This window comes from Esox lucius, chromosome 6 (assembly GCF_011004845.1).
Source record: "Esox lucius isolate fEsoLuc1 chromosome 6, fEsoLuc1.pri, whole genome shotgun sequence".
Classification (NCBI taxonomy): Eukaryota; Metazoa; Chordata; class Actinopteri; order Esociformes; family Esocidae; genus Esox; species Esox lucius.
This window is the reverse complement of record NC_047574.1, coordinates 12,143,921-12,166,083: the sequence shown is the minus strand read 5'-3', so window position 1 is coordinate 12,166,083 and position 22,163 is coordinate 12,143,921. Positions and strand designations below refer to the sequence as shown.

At 44.3% G+C, this 22,163-nt stretch overlaps 1 protein-coding gene across 2 annotated transcripts in view; it reads left to right on the top strand.

The window, feature by feature from the left end:
* The window catches only part of lrmda (leucine rich melanocyte differentiation associated), a 260,200-nt gene that overhangs the window by 163,901 nt on the left and 74,136 nt on the right, over positions 1-22,163 (top strand). For both annotated transcript variants that reach the window (XM_010869987.5, XM_020047595.3), the window contains exons 3-5: positions 6,967-7,093; positions 9,041-9,180; positions 13,102-13,234. In XM_010869987.5, coding sequence (XP_010868289.1) covers positions 6,967-7,093; positions 9,041-9,180; positions 13,102-13,234 — 400 coding nt within the window. The remainder of the gene's footprint in view (positions 1-6,966; positions 7,094-9,040; positions 9,181-13,101; positions 13,235-22,163) is intronic.

Genomic DNA, 22,163 nt, shown 5'->3' with positions numbered 1-22,163 from the left:
TAATTAATACTAATTTTAAATCATTTTCTGTCTGAAATGTGTCTAAAACAGGTTGGAAATAAATCCTATATATTTGTTTTTGGCTCCTAACCAAGTGAGGCTTTTGGGTGAACTTCGGTATCTGGCTTCGTTATAACACACACACTACACCTTTACACACCTTTATACAATTAAAGTCCTGACACTCTGGCCCGTTTGGCTGAATCAATCACAACCAATTGCGAAGTCTCTCCGAGTTGATGCACTTTGGGCTCAGTTCTTTACCTTCCTGGATCGGAATCTCAAATCAGACTACTTTTAAACACGTTTACCTGCGCCGAAGAATGGAAGGACAGAGATCACTTAGGCGATAGACAGACCATGCTTTGAGGTTGTTCCTCCTTGCGTTGCAACGTTGCGTCAAGAGGTGATGAAGTCGGTTGACATTCACTTCCTCAGGGCACTGGTGTGGTGATCTGGAGAGTGGTGGAGCTTTTAATATATGCCTGGGCAAAACCAGGTACAGGATCAAACCTGGCTTATTAGGTCAACTCTGTCATGGGTCTTCGTTACCCTGTTATAATATTAGTAGAACGGGACATCTGGGAGGTTTGGGGAGGCACAACGCCAGGTCAATCTGACCCCTGAGCAGTACCTTTGAAGTGGGCAGCATGAAGTTAAATCATCAGTCCCTGTCTGAAATACTGGGCTATCAGCTACTGTATGATGACATGGGACATAATATTAACTGCACAGGATATACACACTTCCCTGAGAGCAGAGAGCCACGGTAGAGAGTGTATAACTCAAAAAGCCTGACAGACTTTCACACTAATCACATCTCCACTCAGTCTCCTGGAGGCTCATAGATGCTCTATAGCATCAGACAGCAAACTTGGCCATTGTCGCTAGCGGAAGTATAAACAAAAGCAACACCATGAGCATCCTGTTGTCACACAATGGCAAACTACATTCTGTCCTTTGGAAAATGACCCATCATGGAGGAAGGTGCTCCACTCCTAATGGTTCTTAGTGACACCCTGTTCCTGAGTGGGACAAGGCAGATGAGCAGTTATGTAAGAGAAGTTAAAACAGTAGAGGACAACAGCCTACTGTGGTTAGGACCTTGTTCTCCATACCAACGCTTCGGAACTGAAGAGCACACTTGACCGTCAGTGATATTTCTCTTTATTTCTCTTTATCAGTGACATTTCTCCTGTCATTACAAGCCACATGTGCATGTTGAGGTTCGACTGACGTTGATTTTGGGGGGAAAATGGTCACGTGCAGACTATTTCCGCTGTAGCGTGAATGTTAGACAATGTGCTGTATTCAATTAAATCTGTTTATGAAAAAACCTGACGTCAGTCTTTGTTCAGTCTTAACCTGTCTTCTCTAATCAGGGCACTGGTAAGTAATGCCTTTACATTTATTTCCACCAAGCGTTTCCCATTCAAAGCAGATTAAACACATAAAACACGTCCAGGAAGGATTTACGCGGCTGCTCCACATGTACCCTAATGATTAGCCAGCCCATTAGTAGTCACTTACAGCAGTACGGTTAGGGAGAAATGGGTAATCCTCTAACGTGTGAATTGACATGTGTTCAGGGAGGGAGGTAGACAGAGAGGGGGAGGGGGGAGATAGGGGGGAGTCTTTATGAGTGTCCTGGATGTGTGATTTTTATATGACTGCCACCTGAGATCGGTGACACTAGGACACAGGGGTGGGGGGACTGTAGGAGCAGAGGTGTGGGGGGACTGTAGGAGCAGAGGGGTGGGGGGACTGTAGGAGCAGAGGGGTGGAGGGACTGTAGGAGCAGAGGGGTGGAGGGACTGTAGGAGCAGAGGGGTGGAGGGACTGTAGGAGCAGAGGGGTGGAGGGACTGTAGGAGCAGAGGGGTGGGGGGACTGTAGGAGCAGAGGGGTGGGGGGACTGTAGGAGCAGAGGGGTGGAGGGACTGTAGGAGCAGAGGGATGGAGGGACTGTAGGAGCAGAGGGGTGGAGGGACGGTAGGAGCAGAGGGGTGGAGGGATGTTGGGAGCAGTGGGATGGAGGGACGGTAGGAGCAGAGGGGTGGAGGGACTGTAGGAGCAGAGGGGTGGAGGGATGTTGGGAGCAGAGGGGTGGAGGGACTGTAGGAGCAGAGGGGTGGGGGGACGTTAGGAGCAGAGGGGTGGAGGGACTGTAGGAGCAGAGGGGTGGGGGGACGTTGGGAGCAGAGGGATGGAGGGACTGTAGGAGCAGTGGGATGGAGGGACGGTAGGAGCAGTGGGATGGAGGGACTGTAGGAGCAGTGGGGTGGAGGGATGTTGGGAGCAGAGGGATGGAGGGACGGTAGGAGCAGTGGGATGGAGGGACTGTAGGAGCAGTGGGGTGGAGGGATGTTGGGAGCAGAGGGATGGAGGGACGGTAGGAGCAGAGGGGTGGAGGGACTGTGGGAGCAGAGGGGTGGTGTGAAGGGGCACATGCCAGATGATGGGGGCCGGGTGGTAGATAGAGATAGATAATAACAGAGTACTTCAAAACCACCGCCACACAAGAAAGCCCTGCACATGGGGAGGGGTGTAACCGAGGTTTGCATGGGGGGAGTGGTCATGATTGGAGTCTAGGATATAACACCACACCGCTCCACTCATTGCATCTGATGTTTTTAAACACACATGTCTTTCCAGTAAGCTGTGTTTGGCTTTTCACCTGTACATTACCTGCCCTAATTACAGGACAGCCATGCGCTGCCAGGAACACATGATGTGCTTCGAAAGACTGAAGCCAAATCAGCTACTCAGGCTGTTGGACAGCTGGACGTTACCCTTCCTTCCCCTTTTCTCTCTTTCCTCTCCCAGACACATCTCTCCATCTCTCTCCATTCACTTTTCTTATTAAGTTTATTAAAGCCCGTCCAGTTCCTACTTTTCCCAAGCCCCACTCCCTTCTCCCATTCATTACTCTGCCTTATCATGGCAGGCCATCTGAAGTGTGCTGCAGCTAGTCCATTATGCACATATGAAGGCCATCTTGGCTCCAGTATTGGCCAATTCATCAAACATTTATCTGTTGCCCTATGAACAGTGTGTCAATTTGCCTGTCGCTCCCCCAGTCTGGGGCCTTCTTGCTGGAATAAAAAAGATGGCTTCTCTGGCAGATCCACCACCATGAATATCTTTGAAGTGACACCACGCAGGCCCCTCCAGCTTTACACAGGGCCGCAGGATTTTAGCTTGTATGCCTTTTCAAGGTTATTTGTGTGTGTGTGTGTGTGTGTGTGTGTATATATATATATATATCTTTTTTTACTCTGGCAGAGAAAAGGTCTGCTAAAATTGATGGGGTTCGGTGAAGGCTGTATCATCTAGTAAAATGAGCACCGAGCCGCCTCTGTATCTGTGGGTTTTGATTCCGTTTGACAGGATGGCTGGTCTTCATTAGGTCTGTCCTGAGATATATTGATGCTATGAGGTTTGTATCTCATGTTGGTTATTACTAATAACTTATTCGTTCGTAACAGATGTTGTCATATAGCTCAGTTGACCTCTAGTTTTAAACACTACAAGAGCGCCGATTGTGATTTGTTCTGACACACAAGAGAAAGACACAACGCTACATCACTGATGTAGATCGACCTGAGCCTACCTTTCTCCTCTTCCTCCCATTCTTCCCCCTGTTCCCTCTTCCTCTACCTCCTCCTCATCCTAATAATTCTGTTCCTTAAGGCGCGGGCATGTCTCAGCCGTCAGTGTTTTTGTTCTGAATTTGTTTAGGACGTGTGAAAACGGATGTGTTTTGAGTTCATGTTTTGAGAAACTGAGATGGGAGGGAAGCGGATACAGTGGAGGGTGATGTCATGAGATGCCATCTACCTACCCAATCCCAAAGAAGAACTGATAGTAGCCAAACAAACAAGGAAAAACACCAAACAAGCAAAATCAAATATTAAAGCTATTGGATCCTATTGGCTATGGAACTCCATTTACGTCTTTGTGTTTGAAAATTAAATGACAGGATTTAATGCGCCAAATATGTCAGATCAGCACTTTAGTACATTCTTGTTTAGCTAGTGGTTGGGCTATCACTTGTAATGCTTATATAACAGGTACTTAAGCCATTAGGACTGATCAAAAAAATCAAACTAAAGACATAAATAACTGGATTGTGTAAACTATGTTCTTCCCTGAAAAATGCAGACCAATTCGGTCCAGCTCATCGTCTGCGTAGCTGAGAAAGCTGGGCGGAAAAAAGCTAGCTTGTTGATACACTGTTCTTCCCTAACAAAAAACCCACCATCTAAACGGCACAATCTGTTGTAGTTACATATTTAGCAAGTGTTATCATGCCATCATTTGTATACTAAATTGTAAGACCGTTTTCATTGTTGGTCGTGTTTGGACCTGGTCAATATTTGCACAAGTGTGGTGTCAGCTGCTAAAATGACATGAGTTAGCTTTTAGTTTGTTATAGTTCCTATCTATCTATAAAGTTATTCTGAAGTTCAACTGTTTTAACCGAGCAACGTAGTATAGTCTCATGACAAATTGTGTTTTTGACATGGCAATTTTTAGACACAAAGACCCAAATGGCGTTCCATAATCAGTGTCCACGCTGAGTCGATGAATACACAATGTCATTTAGATTTTTACGAAGGGGAAGAATACGATATAAACAGAAAAAAGCATGTTGACTTTCGACTACTAGACTTTGCCTTGCTTCAAGGAATAATGTTGTGCACACAAATACTCAAAATGAAGGCCTTAACGACCCAATTTACCACAGTAAGGTGTCGCAGTCAATTTACACAGCGTTGTGATTGGGAAGCATGCACTCACGACGACAAAGCATGCTCAGGCTCTCATCCTTAACAGATCTTCCTTTTGTATCCTCTTCTTTCCCCTTTTCCTCATTTGTTGCTTAAGTGAGGGACAAACGACCTTGGCAGGAGTGACGCACCATTTAGCCAATAATCATAAAGAGTTTTCTTTCCTCTGTGTGTCTGTCAGTGTTGTTCCATGGATCAGTGTGTCTACATTAGACTATGGATCAGATGGCCCCTGTCTCTGTTCACACTTCTCTGGGACCCTGGGATGTCTCCCCTCTTGTCTCTCTGAGTTTGGCCTCCTTGCAACTTCCCTCATTTGTTCTCCTTCCTGTTCTCTAATCTCCTTCCCTTTCCATGCTGTGGACATGTGTGTTTTCCATCAGCCCCCGCCACAGAAGCTTTGGGACACCGTACAATTATCCTCATTAGTTTCTGAGGTCTGCTCGTGTTTTTTACTGCAGCGCTACGTTTACGGCACTGCTTTCACTCTGCCATCTCCATATTAAAAGTAGAAAAGCAATGAAACCTGTTAGGGTGTTAGGGGAAATTGGCGCCGAAGAAAGCTGGAGACAATTAAAGTAAAATACCTCTACAAACACACACACACACACACACACACACACACACACACACACACACACACAGGCTGTTTTTAATGTGTGCACAGTCACACTGTGTGTGTGTGTGTGTGTGTGTGTGTGTACAGTACAGTAGAGCCAGTAGTCCAGTGGGCTGCTTGGTTACTAGAAGCCGCGTGGCTCAGAGGAGGGCTCATTAATTGTTGTTTTCATGTCACCACTGCTGTGTGCATCGGCTGATCTAATCAACTAAATTCACAGCTAGGAGAGAGCAGGGCCCAGCACCGCCAAACAAACCACATCCTGCTCTGTGGCGGGCGTGTGTGTCTGTGTGTGTGTTGTTGTGTGCATATGTGAGTGTGGGATTCCAGTGGAAATACAGTCTCATAATCAAGAGTCTTTGTCCATCTTCAGAACTGGTCGTTTCACTTGGGAAGTCTGATGTTTGTCATTTCCTTTCCCTCCATGGCCGCTTTGAACTGTGATGCTTGCGGGAAGTCTCAGATAGTGCCATGACGACGATTGTGTAGTCACAGTGACATCGCAGAGTATTTGGAACTACTGCTGGGACTGTGCTTTGTCATCAGTAAAGTTATGCATTTACTTGTTTACAACTTTAAACGAAAGCAGTATTGACATTGGTAAATCAAGTGTCACATATTTAGCACATGCATTTTGTACTGAGGTATTTCATGAACTCACAGTAAGACAGTAGTCCAGTCAGAATGTTCCGGTCTCAGCCCAGCCAGGTCCTAGCATGTTTACGTGCCACGGAAGTTGAGAACCCTGGACACGTGGAGATGTTGTGTTGACACTGTGACCTAAACACAGGGCATGTACGTAGTGGCCCAACAGTGGTGTGAGGGATTATACACCCGGGTTGTGTACACAATCAACACTGATATCACACCTAAATCCTGCTCTCCATTATCTTACCGTTGTGTTCCTGGGTGACTGTTAAGGGAAATCCACGTGCAAGATTGCATCAGAGGATTCTGTGGTCCTTGGCAAAAAATGAAATATATATTGAACTAAAAACATTTTGGTCTTTCTTTTTTTTTTTTTTTTTCTTTAGGTGCTAAAAAGATTCATTTTCCATTTGTGTGCGATTGCGGGAGTGCGTATTACGTATTCCACTGGTTGGGCTGAGAAGATGATGGATGACAAGTTAAATTTGTGTCCAGGGAGTGAAGGTGAAGTGTGACAGAGTGATTTGTCTTGGGAATGGAGGGTGAGGGTCAGGCCAAAGCAGGAGCCTCCAGGCACAAGACATTGACAAATTCATCCTGCCCGCCGCATTTCTGAAGCCTTTTGTTTTGAATCCTGGCTACTCACTGGTGACCCCCATCCCTCATCCTGCCAGCGTTGTGAAGGAAGTCCGTCTCGGCTGAGTCCTGGGTCCAGGTCATGCCAGGGGAACTCAGCACCACTAATTCACATCATTCAACCCTCTCTGACAGGCCCCTGCCCAAACCCTCCCTGTCTCTTCCAATGTGTGGAAAAAAGACTGATATAATTTATTTCTGCGCCATGGCCTACTGCGCAGGTTTAGGGCCGTATCATATTTCTCTTCTCTCTCTCGTCTTATCAATGCAGGTCATTGGCGGGCCTCAAAGCGTTCACTGGGCTGGAAGAGCTGGTCGTCGACAACAATCTGCTTGGAAACGACCTCCAGTTGCCCAGGTTACCCACCCTCCACACCCTGACACTCAATAAGAACCAAATATCCTTTTAAGCGAAGCACTCATTCTTCCTGCTTTTCATTTAGCTTTTCATGGGGCTATGGCGGAAAACCAGAGGATTGAATTAAGTACAGTTCTAGGTTGGCTGTCCTTCCTGTAGGCTAAATGTCTGATTTAAGTCGTTGTCTCTGTTTTCACAAACTATTTTAAAAGTAGTCTTTGGCATTTCTAGTAAATGTAAATGCAGTGCTGTAAAGGCATGTATGTCTACCTCAGACCCCACACAGATTGGTTTCTAAACCACAGGGACCTCTAGTGGAGACACAGCTAAAAGCTACTTCGATCTGTTTTGATATGTTAAGGAAAAACGGGAATGGGAGGAACTTCTGAAGAGACCATAATGTTTTGAGGAAGGGCACTTAAAAATAAATATTAATTAACCGTGCAATTCCAAACATGGATAGATGTGGTTTGGTGTGGTAAAACCAGCAAACCTCCTATGAAAATAACATGGTGAATAAGACACAAAAATATGAATCACCAAATGGAGTCATTACTGACTTTGTGCATTGCTCGTAACACGTGATACAATTTCAGAGACTAATATATATATATATATATATATATATATATATATATATATGTGTATATATGTATATGTGTGTTTATGAACTGCACATTTCCTATTTTAACAGTAGACCATGTAAACATTAACCTTTGGCACACACTAGTCAAATCAACACGCTGGAATGTTGCGCCGCCACTGATGATCAGACAACAGAAAATCTGTTTCAGGGTCCTCCTTTACCGTTAAGATCCCAACCTAACAATGCGTCCTGTGTTCCCCCGGTAGCCTCAGCCTAGTAGATCCATCTACGAGGTAATGATGCAAACACACACCTCCTGTGTCGACATAAAAACTAGGGCTCCTTGAAGTGCATGTCAGCGTCTCTGAAGCCTGAGTCGGTCTGTGAAGTGGCCTGCACATGCTAATGGCCCAATTAGACCACACGTTGCTGTGGAGCGGTGCCATTTTACACACTCCGCCACTGCATTAGTGTGCTTGTATTTTGACACTTTGGGGCTCAATTTTCCAATGAAATGAATGTATTAGTGATGAATGTGTCCTGTTTGTGAGGCTGGTTGCTTTTTTTTCTTTTTTCTCCATGTTTCGGGGGGGGATGTTTTTTTTCTTTCACCGCATCGGCTCTGGGAATCACGGACCGTTTGAACCACAGGGCATCCATCATTTTGTCAATGTTTTAACGCTCCACACCCGGGCCACCTAGGGTTGGGGGTTGGGGTGTGCGTGTGTGTGTTTGTGTGTTGGGGGGACAGAGAGGTGGGGTGTAGAGAGAGAGAGGGGAGAGAGGAGGGAGGGGAACGGGGAGGTGGGGAGAAGAGGGAGAGAGGGGAGAGAGGAATTGTGAGGTGGTGTGAGGAGAGGGGGAGACAGGGAATAGAAAGTTGGGGTGGACAGAGAGGTGGGGTACAGAGAGGGGAGGATAAGAACTGTGAGCTGGGATGAGGAGAGTGGGGGGAGAGGAGTAGAGAGATGGGGTGGATAGAGAGAAGAACAGAGAGCCGAATTGGAGAGGGGAGATAGGAACAGAGAGGTGGGTTGGAGGGAGGGAGGGAGGGAGGGGGGAGATAGGAACAGATAGGTGGGTTGGAGAGAGAGATGGAGAGATAGGAACAGAGAGGTAGGTTGGGGAGAGAGAGAGGAGGTAGGAACAGAGATGTAGGTTGGGGAGAGAGGATAAAGAGAACAGTGATCTAAACAGCCAAGTATATGTCAAACTCTGAGTCTTAAAGTGAGCCCTTCTATCTGCTCATTCAAACAACACTGGCTGTGACTGGCCTCTGCTGGCCCTGGTGGATTTGAAAGCAGAAAGCAGAGAGAATGGGTGTGCGCGCGTGTGTGTGGCTGAGGGGGGTCGTGGGTAAATGCTAATGTAATTAACAGTGTTGACCTTGACCTTTGACACGTGACTGACATCGAGGTGCTGCTGGAGCACTTGGCGATGACTACGCCATCACTGCAGTACCTTAGCCTGCTGGGAAACGAGGCCTGCCCCAACCAGCTGGTTAGCCAAGACAAGGATGAGGACGATTACCAACGATACAGGTAGAGGAATGTCTACACACACACACACACATACGTGCAGGTAAACACAGACACATGGGTGCCAGGAGACACACACAAACATACACGCACACATGAATGAGGTTAACAGTCAAAGCTACAGGCCATTGCCAAAGTGTCACACAGTGATGATGTAATAAAAGAAACACTGGTGTTTTCTGTCCGTTCTAGATTTTTCACATATTGCAATAGTTTACATTAATACTTTTTATGTTTTTAATATTAGTATTTATTTATTCATTTGCTTTTTTTCATTCTGCAATTTAAAACGTCATACATTTTTGGGAACTTTTTATTTCATGTATTGATTGGGAAGCAAACATTTCCCAAGCAGATTGTGGATTAAACCACATGGTTCTAAAAGCTTTATCAAGCCACGTCTCTGCATTCTGGTCGGACAAAATGCATTTCATGTGTGACTAGTTATCACCACAAATGAGTGTTTACCAGCCTACTGTACCAGAGCAGACCATGCATTAAACATCACAGCCCCTTCTCAAGCCATGCGACGTGACCACCATTTGTCTGCCTCTTTTACATGAAACAAGATAAAAGGAAAAACGCACTCTCTTTTGTCTGTTTTAGCCCTAAGTGCTTGTTTCTGACCCTGTGTTCTATATATTAATCATTTAAGGCTACCTTTTCCTTCTCCATCAGTTTCTTTTTTCTTTCTCTCTCTTCCTCTCTCCCTCTGTTTGTTTCTCTAGTATCTGTGTCATCCATCTATTCCTATCTTACTGCTAAGTGAAGCCATTCTACCCTGACTGACTGAATGACAGACATTCTGTGTGGACCTGTGATGTAATATTCATAACGTGTCACACTGCAGAAATCAATTTCATTCCACGTATGATGGGGCTAGGCAGAATGCAGGTTAGGACAACTCTGGCCCAGATTAATGAATAGGCCCTGTGCATGAAGCCCAGTCTCAGGCTCTCAGGTCAGGCCACACCACCAGACACACAAGCCTCTCATGACCATGGCCAGTAGTAAAATGGTAGTTCAATTACAGAAATATTTATTTTTCTTTTGTTGTGTTTTACCTTTATTTATACAGAGGAATCAACTGGTTTCTTTTATAACTGAGACCTACATTACAACAATAAAAAAACATATAAAATGGACATTAATTTTACCTTTCTATTGCCAATAAAAATATCCTTTATATATAAGATTTCTTATAGGAACAGAAACATTTTAGTCACAATCCCTCTGGACGGCGTTCCTTGAGTATTGAAAAGCAGTTTTAAGCCTGTGGTATCTCCAGCACTATCCAGTCTTGAGATTGTGTTTGGTAACTTTTGTTCTTCTGTTAACTTTCTTTGTTATAGTCTTTGACACTCAAAAAGTTTTTGCTTGACTGCCTAATATAAAACCATCAACCAGTGCCTGGCCCTTCTAGATGTCAGTGCCTCCCAGCCAACTGAGGCATATTACAGGCAGTGAGTATGAAAATGTTCCACCAGTGATAAAACACAAGGCCGAATGTGAGACTACATCTGGAGATTTGGGTATACACGCTGAGGCATGCGTTTATAGTATATCACCATAATCAGGTAGCGAGATAAAAGTTGTTTGGACAATATCTTTTCAATTCTTACTTGACAGACAGGATTTATTCCTATAAAAGAAACCAAATTTAATCTTTAGCTTTTTACCAAGCCTCTATTATGTGTTTTTTTGAGAGATTTTCATCTAAACAAATCCCAAGGTGTTTGTAAGAAGCAAAACATTCTATAAAACAAACATTTAGGGCAGTGATTTTAAGGTCATCCAGGTTCTGCAACCTAGAAAAAAGCATATTCTATTTTTATTAGCATTTATTACCAGCCTAGTAAGTTATTTTTGTAACTGTTCGAAATCAAACGGCAGGTTTGCAACATCTTGTTCAAGAGAGGGAGCTATATCGTAGAATACTTTGTTAGCATAAAAATGAAATAAACAATTTTGTGAGCCACTTATTTTATTAATATATATATATATATATATATATATATATATATATATAATTAATATACAATATAGGACAAAGAATTGAACCCTGTGGAACTCCTTAATGGTCTAAAATAATTGTAGACTTAATGCCACCAGCTACAACAGCCTGTGATCTGTATCCTTTCAAGCGAAGCACTCATTCTGAAAATGCACAGACAAACGGATGAATACCAATATATCATGTGTGATAAAGCTACAATACAGTCAAATCTGAATTAGTCAAGAACAGAACCACAAAATCAACACAAAATGTTCTCCCCCGGCCTCCCTCTCTCCACCTCTGGGCTGTGAACGAGGAAGCATGACCTCAGAGCTATGTCATGCACTCACTGTGACATGTTGTTGTTCTGCCGCGTTAACATGTCAACCTGAGTGACATAATCTCATTTGACACTCTCTTGTTCCTCCCCGATCAAAGACTTGTCCTACAGCTGGAGAGTTCTGCCTCAGGTGCTCTGCAGTCTTCACCGCAACCTCCACCTGCACTCAAGCCTCAAGCCGTTGGCCTCAAATGTCATAAGAGGAAACTATACAGCGGGAAAAAATTATTGAATTGTGTCTTCCTCTTTGTCAGGCTTGTTTCATCATCACCCCTTGTATTGGGCTTGTCTGTGCCCATATCATCACCCTCTGTATGGGGTGTGTCTGTGCCCATATCATCACCCTCTGTATGGGGTGTGTCTGTACCCATATCATCACCCTCTGTATGGGGTGTGTCTGTGCCCATATCATCACCCTCTGTATGGGGTGTGTCTGTGCCCATATCATCACCCTCTGTATGGGGTGTGTCTGTGCCCATATCATCACCCTCTGTATGGGGTGTGTCTGTACCCATATCATCACCCTCTGTATGGGGTGTGTCTGTGCCCATATCATCACCCTCTGTATGGGGTGTGTCTGTGCCCATACCGTAGTCCTGCCATCTTTCTCATCCCCCTTCAGTCAGCAGTTGTGTGTGTTAGTTGGTTCTTCTGTTGGGCTGTAACCTCCAGCCTTGACACGTCTGTTCCTCTGCTCTCTGAAAGGATTGCTTTTCATCTCCCTATCCCAGCCATTATCTAGCCCACGTTTCCTCTCCCTCCCAGTGAAAGATAGAGTGTCTGACAGCGTAGAGAAGAGATCAGTGATGTTCCAGGAATGACAGCTTTGGCAGATGGGGCGTATCTCTTTTCTTTCTATTTATATTTCCGTCTTTATTTTTATCAGCTTTGAAGGTTATTACATGGAAGGATAGATATCATCGGCATTAAATCTCTATTGAGTAAACAAGTTGTCGTCTTTTCCATGAAAAAAATTGTTGATATGTGCTGTTTTACAAATTTGAATTTGATTTGAATAATTGCTTCTGTACATGGATATGAACTAGTTGGTCTGCTTTGTCGGGTTATATTTAGCTACAAAAGCCCATGTTTTTGTGTTCAGTTCAGATGTGTTCAACTTGTATAGTAATCCATAGCTTTTTTATTCAAATAATGTAGAAACGACTATTGTTGCATGTGTTTGTTTTAATGCATGATATTTGATATTTATATTACCTGATATTTGTTGCAAAACATTATAAAAGCTAATGAACGTTAGTGAGAAGTTTCAAGGCACGTCTCTGTTGTATATTTATGCAATAAGGCTCAAGAGGATGTGGAATGTGGCCAATATACCACGGCTAAGAGTCTCTAGCACAAACCCCTGAGATGCCTTATTGCCCTTATAAACTGATTACCAACTACAATTTAGCTAGGAAAACGATGCGGTGTCATACCTGTGATATACAGTCTCATCCACGTAACGGCTTTCAGCGTATCAGCATTCGTAGGTCCAAACACCTTGTTGATAACTAATGTTCAGACATGTACTGTATCTGCTGCCAAAAATGATGTCTTCGCTTATTCACGTGTCATTTTGTTTTCTCAGGTACTTTGTTCTGCACAAGCTTCCCACCCTGAAGTTCCTGGACACCAGAAAGGTACTTAAGGCCGAACAGCAGGAGGCTGTAGCCCGGGGAGCCTTCATGAAGGTGGTCAAACCCAAGTCGCCCGACATGGCGGTGAGTTGCTGGTTGCCTTCATACGTTAAATACAGGCCGGGACTAAGACGTGCGTCCCAAATAGAAGCTCAGTTGAAAGCTACATATTGTCTAAAGTCTCTTCAAGTAACAAAGCGTTTATCCGGGTGTGGACATTTAGTGACTCGCAGAGGGGTTTTTCAGTCTAGGGGAGCTGGGCTGAAGTCCGATACATTAAAAACAGGGAGCAACTTCCCGTGGTCCGGAGTTACTGAACATTACAGGCCGGTCCAAAAAAGGGAACCAAATAATGACTTCTTCAGTTTTCTGCCCTTCAAAGGATTGAATTGAGAGCTTCTCATTAGCAGCGTGATAGAGCTGATAGATGATATGATATATCTATCATCTAATCACTTCCTCACCCAGTGTTGGGGTCAATCATTTGTCCGACCCTTCTAACCCTATTAAGGCCATGGCTCTGTGATGTGAAGGAGCAGTGTGAAGCTGACATTCTCATCCGCTACCCCCCCCCCCCCTCTCTGTACCAGCCGTCTTCGTTACTTCATCTGCGCGTTGAGTGTCAGTCTCCCATCACAGGGGTCCTGGTACAGCAGCCCTTTGAACAGAGGCCTTGCCCCCCCCCCCCCCCCCTCCCTCCAAGGGACTCTCTCTTTAATGAGTGTGTGTGTGTGTAGTGTGAGCCCAGGCCTGTGTGTGTGTGTGTGTGTGTGTGTGTGACCACAGTCTGACCTCATTCGGTATGCATGAGCTCAGATCAAAGTGGACGGGGCGGCTGTCCGGTTGCCGTGGCGCTGCGGAGCCTGACAGAGATGGCCGTCGGTGCGACAGCTCACGTACACACCAGTCACAACCGCTTCTTCATCCCCGGGCCGTGCACTTATTCATCCCTCGCTCGTTAGGACCATGCGGACTAATTAGAGTTTGGGATTTCGTAGACGGTAACTCCCCTCGCCCCTCTTCCAAAATCCTCCTCCCCTCACGCTCTTGTGGAGAGAGTGTGTGAACAGCTTTCCTAAGATTTGATTTCATGTAATTGTAAGGTCATGAAATATTTACCGGTTAGAGCAGCTAGGCCGCGTCGCCCCATGGTCCCCAGAGCCTTATAGACAGAGAGGAGTCTGGGAGGTAAGAACAAAGCCGACCAATCAAAAGGCATGATGCATGTCAAGCAGACGCTGGGTTTAAAAGTGCACTAAGAAAACAAAATATTTATCGTTTTCAACTATCAGACGAAATATTGTAGTGTTTTAGTGTCAGTTCAAGCAACTCTTTGTTCTTGATTTATCGTGCAAGTGGCAGAGCAAGAATGAAAAACACTGAAATAATTTAACCCCATTCTGGCATGTTTGGAAGATGTAGAATAGTGGAATGAAAACACTGCTCATCCACTTTATATGAAAAGAAGCAGAGGGCTTCAACAATGCTTGTTGGCAGGCAAAAGTCACTTTGGAGGATTATATTTACATAGCCCTGCCAATGTAACAGCAATGCTTGCCTTTGTTGTCACAGAGTTTGACATGGCTGCAGATTATCTATCTAATTCTAGTTGATTTATATGTGTTTGTGTCAGAGTATATATCAAAAGCTGCAATGTGCAATAGCAGTTTATTGTATAGTATTGCGGTAACAGAAAATGTCCCTTCATGTTATTGTCCTTCAATGCTTTACTTAAATAGATTAACTTTCAATTTCTCTTTTTCAGTGTAGTAGACAATCAGATCTGCACTGCCTTTAAGTCAATGTAGTGCATAACTTTTAAACCCTTCATGTATCATTACTTTGCTCATAAATGATTTGTAAAAAGTCTATGTTGGACTAATGTGAACATGTGAATTCTCTATTACTTTAGTACGTTATTTAGTTAGATGGGTTTAAACAGAGGGAGTGAAAAGGTGAGAGTTGGGGTGATCTGGTTTAAACAGAGGGAGTGAAAAGGTGAGAGTTGGGGTGGTGTGGTTTAAACAGAGGGAGTGAAAAGGTGAGAGTTGGGGTGATGTGGTTTAAACAGAGGGAGTGAAAAGGTGAGAGTTGGGGTGATGTGGTTTAAACAGAGGGAGTGAAAAGGTGAGAGTTGGGGTGATGTGGTTTAAACCGAGGGAGTGAAAAGGGGAGAGTTGGGGTGATGTGGTTTGAACAGAGGGAGTGAAAAGGTGAGAGTTGGGGTGATGTGGTTTAAACAGAGGGAGTGAAAAGGGGAGAGTTGGGGTGGTGTTTCCCCCTGATTGCAGGGTTGGTTCCATGCCCTAACAGTTTGTTTAGGGTGCGCTGAGTGGTGCCTTGGCAGCCGTAACCATGACGGCCCAGCAAGGCGTAAGCACCCCCCCCCCTCCCATCTCCCCAGAATGTAATTGGCTCCATCGTCGGAGCTGTTGTGTTTTTGACCAATCGTGTGGGTCACCAATTAACGAGTGGCATAGACAAACAAGGCGGTAGGGACAGGGAGACGATGCGGTAATTAGACATTTGTGTTTTGCTTTTATGTCTTGTAACTGTGGGGTGTCTCTTCATAACACTGGATTCTGTGTTACACTGGACACTAATTAGTACTCACTGTGCTCTCAATGACTCTCTCTCTCTCCCTCTCTCAGTGAAAGAGCTATGTGGATGCTGTAGTTAGGGTCTTTAAAAATAACCAGTGTTTAGGGTGCCCTCCTCATAATCTCCACTGAAATGAGGAGGACCCACGTCGTTGCGGTGGACTCCTTGTCCCAGGACACGGCGAGATCTCGCTCTTCTTGTTCGTACAGATGCCGTGATGAATCGGACCATGTACCGGGCATGCTACATTGCTCTGAACTTTGTACACTTCTTAGGCTGCAGGCCAGATGGCCCCCTATTAGTTGGCCCCATGACAGGCTCCCATTGGGCTCCATTTAGGCGCTAGGCTGGTCGTTTGGGACGCGCACTACGTCTGAGTCACATCAGAAGGGAGTGTGACCACAGTTTAAACTGCTTTTAAATCATGCCGTTGAGGCCGACACATGGTTCTGATAACGAAGCAATGGGCTTTAATATATTATGAATACCATCACTTCTCTAACATTCTTGACCTTTTCCAAGTTTACTAAATCACATCCAGAGAGCTGGAAGTCTGCTCAGTGTTTTCGGGGGAACGTTTAGAGAAAGCACACGTGCACAAGCGCGCACAGCGTTTCTTTTTATAATTTGGTATAAAACTGGTGTATTTTACATTGTGCTGTAAGAGCTGCTTACAACACATTTCATTCAAACACCAGTATGGCCTGCAGAATGTACCTGTCAGCAGTGTTAAGAAATGCACATTTATTTTTGGACAAGTTGTCTGGGTGAGGATCATTTGTAGCACATTGAATTGATAGTGTGTCTCCATGCACCCCTGGGCCCAGGAAATGCCAGCAGATGTGTCTGTGTGAGTTGGTGTTATTGTCGTGCTATGTTTCTGACACTAACCATAGTTATGAAGACTGGTGATTGGCTCTCTGTCTTCTTAGATTTCCTGAGTGGAGAGGATGAGCAATAGGGGGAGGAGGGAGGCGTGGAGAGAGAGCAGGAGGGAGGGACAAATACCTGAAGTAAACAGTTCAATTGAGTGAAGGCCATCGAAGTGTTTTTACCAGACCGCGACAAACCGACACAGAGAGTGGAAAAGCCTTGAGCTGTATTTTGGGAAATTGGGCGTGTTGGAATGCCATAATGTGATAATTCTCTTTGAGGACTCGGAGGTCATGGAATGCAATGGCGCTAAACCGCACAGAGCCATTTAGACGGTTCTGGGCTGCTTTTGGAAAATAAATGTGGTCTGTACCGAGGCTTCGCTCCCCAGCCTTCCCCGCTGTCTCACCACCACCAAGCCCTTGTTATGTTGTTGAAACCTTGGTTCAAAATGACTACGTCTATCAAAACGCTCTGAAAACACGTTCTGTGTTACTGCCATCCCAGGCATCACTCAGCAACGCCATGTCATATTTGAACAGCATTCTAATGTTTCACTACCAGTGCCATATGTTAAAGTACATTTCACATGGAATGAAGTAAGTCCCCTGCCATTAAACCCAGCTTGGTAGCTACGTCAGGGGGTATAACGGTTCCTCGGATGTCACTTAGATTTTGCTCGGACGGAGAGTTTGACTTGATTTCAGAGCCAGAGACATAAATTGTTCTCCCCACATCCTCCTGCGTGTAATGCAAAGCAGACGGCGTCGCGGGAAGGTTTGAGCCAGCTCTCGTCTCCCATGAGCCCTTGCTCTCATGGTGACGGCTTTTCGGTGGAATCGACAGTGACAGAGCCAGGAAAGTCCTCAAGTGGATCTTTTCAGTTCTGTTTTTCCCTCTGCTGATGTTAACCTGCTTTACTCAACAGCGGTTCACTTCAAGTTTGCACAGAGGAAAACAGTCCACAGCCTGTATCTAAATAGACCAAATGATTTGAGAGCAATGCTTGTTCATGATAGGCCTGCAGATGATGTACGATTGTGGCATTTTTTGCATTACAAATCTTCTAGAAGGGAATAGAGGGACATCAGTTATTATCTTTCTTTCTTCTTTTCTAATCTCATGTGGCCTGTAAAGTATGATGCCACGTTCATCTAGAGAGTTATGAGTTCCCCGAAGCTTTCCAACATAACAAACAGCATGCGATATAGCACTGGCTCTGTGGATTTTCCTTCGGTGGGTTTGCTTAATCGTTTTACAGGATATATGTGTCCTTTGAGAAAACTCCCCGAATATTCCTCTCAACAGGACAAGAAAATACTACCAAACAGATTGCTGGGAAAGCAGGTTTATTATACAATTTTCTCTCAGACTAGACATTTACATATTTTCAGCTTCATGAATATTTCAATGACTTCCTACTTTGTCAGACAATGTCTTTGCTCTGTTAGTTGTAGGTTTAGTCAGGACAGTGAAGGATGTGTCTCCATAGTCATTAGACCTACCCTGTATTGGCCTAGCTTGTGCAAACACTGAAATATTGGATGTTTTCTTTCACATTCCTAGATTACGTTGGGCTGTTGATGGACTGAAGTACATATTGATTTATTGTCGTCAATGAGGCATTTATTTGTAGTTTTTTGTATTAATTTCTATTGATAAGGTATAAGAATTACAACAGTACTATGTGACTGCTACAATGCAAGAGGGACCACCTCTTCTTCACGCAGAAGAAAGACACAAGACTAAAAACGTTGATAGAAGAACAGCAAACAGATGTTAAATCGTAAGTGACATACCACACAATACTGGTGCAAGGACAGTATAACTGTCACTAAGAATTCACTGCCGTATTTTAACATTGTTAATTCATGTTATGGATGACATTCAGATAGACTCCAGACAACTATATTCACAGAAAACAACAGATTCATCTTTTTTAATTGTGACAGGCCAGTTCACATCATGACCATTACAGCATGTTACTGTACGTCTCTATAATCATCTTAATATGGCTTTTTTTTTTTTTCTTTTCACGTGTGTAGGCAACAAGACACACACTGCCATACGTACTGTGTCTTTTTCAGCTCTATATTGTTTGCTCTTTCTCTACCTCTTTATCTCTCAGTCTCTATTTATATTCTCCTGCAAAACTTTGTTCCAGAAAAATTCGAAAGCACCGTCGTCCACGTTTATGGGGCGGCGTGGACCGCATGGTCCCTTTCTTCAAGCGATTGAACGGATCCAACGCAGCGAGGTGTCTGTTTGGTCTCACAGTGTTTGGACCAGCCAGCTCTGAAAACAGTGAGCGGATTCGTGCTAAATTCTGCATTCTAAGCGATTTGGCAGCTGTGGCTTGTGAGGTCACTGAGAGGGCAACGGTCCACACAAACAACTGTAATCATAGGGAGTGACTCAGTGTCCTTATAAATCACATCACAGGCGCTGCATATCATAAACACACTGTAAAACTTTAAAAGCTCCTTTAATTGTAAGTAATAGCGGCAGGAGTGATTTATGAGATGGTTCAAAGTGTAGCGACACAGGGTGCGTGACCTCAGTGTCATGTCACTCTCATAGCTGGAATGATGGATTATTCATTTTGGCCAAAACGTATAAAAATAAACAGATGTTTTTAAGGGCTCTATGACTGTTTGAGTGGAACTGCTTTTATATGAAGGGATTTTCCTCTCTGGGTTTCGGTATGAAGAAAATGGAGGGAAAGCCATTGTGGTGAATTATTTGTTGTCTCGATGTCTGATGCGTTTAGTGTTTTAGTTTGAGGCCCGACTGAAAGCCGTCCAAGGCTGACCCATAATAACAATGCTTGCGTAAGCCCTGCACTTTGAAAAAAAATATCACATTGTAAAATCCAAGCATTTGAAGACTTATTTGTCATTATCATAATATTAAGCTTGAGGTTTTTGGCATTTGGAAAGTGAATAATTTTCCAGAGATATGGTATTTGGTATACTAATACTACAATGGGAATGATTACTTCTTTATTGTTGCTGGTTGGGGAAATGGAATGTTTCCACTCCATCTGTAATGTCAGTTAACACCTATGATCAGACTCTGTCAACAAACAGTAAATGCAGCTCTCAGTCGTCTCCCCTTTCCATTTTAACGAAAGTACCCACAAAACCCTCCCAAGCCCTACTGTATGTAGATACAGTTATTTGAGAAAGTTACATTCATGTTTTTTCAAATCACAAAATACTGAGCTAGCTTTCACTTCCTTTATCAACATTTGATTTGGGTAAACACTCAAGGACTGTCAGGGTCAACAAGGCATAGGAAATTCAGTTTTGAGGATGACAGAGTACAAGTGTGTTTTCATGTTAGAATCACAACTTTGTGTTGGCCTGTGTGTGTGTGTGTGTGTGTGTGTCAGTAGTTATGAGGATACATTGGCACCCTAATGAGAGACAGCTGGTTGGGTTCTGGAGGACTGTTGTTTCCTTGCTACGTGCCGGGGGTTGGATGACTCTCTGACAGAGAGATTCATTATCTATCAATCTTGTAATTTATCTCCTTTAGTTGATAGGGGAATTAGTATTTAGTCAACATTTACTTTTCCTCATCAATGTGGAAAGTATCCAAGTTAGCTAATACTCCTTGAGGAGTTAGCGCCCTTACTTCCATCTGTAGTATCTAGGTCTGGTTAGCATCCTTGTAGTAATCCTGCCTAAGATTTTATCAGATAATGAAAATGCCGCCTCTGTGAGTTATAAGTATACTGTGCTAAAATACTTATTGTATAATGTTGCAACTGTATAGCTCTTAATCTGAATGATTAGAATGTGAGGATCTGTGTGTGTTTATGGTTTCTAGATGATTGTTTTGATGATTATCATCAATGTAATAAACCGAATGACTTGTGTATTATGTGTATGGGATCCTAAAACTAATTTAGCATAAGTGATGATTAACATTCTGTCCTCATGTTGCCTTTTTACAACAAGGGATATTAGTTTAAAAACATTTCAGTGTTTTGAACAAAAGGTGTTTACTCTGTGCTGTGTTACTCGGAAGCCGGTGCTATGGGAAGCCGGTGCTATGGGAGGCCGGTGCTATGGGAGGCCGGTGCTATGGGAGGCCGGTGCTATGGGAGGCCGGTGCTATGGGAGGCCGGTGCTATGGGAGGCCGGTGCTATGGGAAACTCTCTGCTCTCAGCAGCAGTTGTTGACTTTCAGGAGCAAGGGAAGGAGTGAGGAATGGAGGGAGGGAGGGAGAGATGAAGGATGCCAAAACGAAAGTCCCCTCCATTGAAGTTTTTGCTTACACAGACCCTCTTTGTGGTTTTTAAGGCTTGTCAGCCTTGTCAGACGCGGCAAGAAAAAGTATATTGTTTCCAAGCACTTGGATTCCTTTTCCTCTTCTGACATGTGCCACTCTGTAAAGATGATAAATTCCTGCCTCATTAAGCGTGGGTGTGGGATTACAGGCTGACAACACATTAATCACCCTGTTCTGTGGCAGCCAGGCAGCCAGCCAGGCAGCCAGTCAGGCAGCAGCCAACAGCCCACACCACTCAGGAACCAGCTAGCTACAGGCATTGTTAACCAAACTTTTCTTACGTGTCACTCTTCAGCCTCTGACGGTGCCTAATCAATCACCCTGATTGGCAGCACTGATAGATCACACTGTTTATACTGGCTGTAATGAAAGATAGCGTTTCCACCTACTGTCATTGTCGAGACGATGACAGCGGTAGCCCCTCCATCCCGGTCTTTCAGACACTGAGCCGTGGATAGGAACACACAGACAAGAAAAGGGAGAGAGGAGAAGGTTAGACTGACTGTGGCGCTGCTTTGGGATTTTCTTTTTTTTGGAAGTGGTGTTGAGCTCCTTGGTGGCTGAGTGCGACACAGGGAGGTATTGTACAGCTACAGGATAGCTCAGAGGCACGGTTCTTCGCCACCGTGGTACTGTGGTTTCTGCGGCGCTGGCAGCTGACATCCTGGCCGGTAAAGCTAGGGCTTTGTGTATCGAGGTATCTCCTGTCTTTGTGACCCCCAGTGGGAAGGTTTCGAGACTCTGTCGTCCATGGTTTTGTGTCAGAAAGGGAATGATTTACACGTGTTCTGTATAGTATGACGGCACAATGACAGGTAACTGGATACAGTGTGTGTCTAGTTGTCGGTGCTCAAAGCTATAATCAGAAGAATGCTGGAGTTCCTGGGAACGTGTGGGTAATGACTCACTTCTAGACGTCCCTGCTCTTATACAATACGGCTGTGCTTCTTTGTGTCCTTTTTCGTCTGTTCATCTTTGTCTGGAAAGAGACTTTCTCACCAGGCTAGAGGGAGATATTGGATATTAGGTTTTTAGTCTGAAACGGTGCCAGTTATTAGAAGCAATGAAAAGGACAAAGAGACAAGAAAAGAGACAATCTATCATGGTTTTGACAGCTAGTAAGTCCAGGTATTTTCTCGCGAGGTAGGTTGCTGTCAGGAAATTAGTTAACTAGCCCAGATGACTGGAAGTCCCAGGTAATTTACCCTCAGAGATGCAATCACAAATACCTAACAGGAG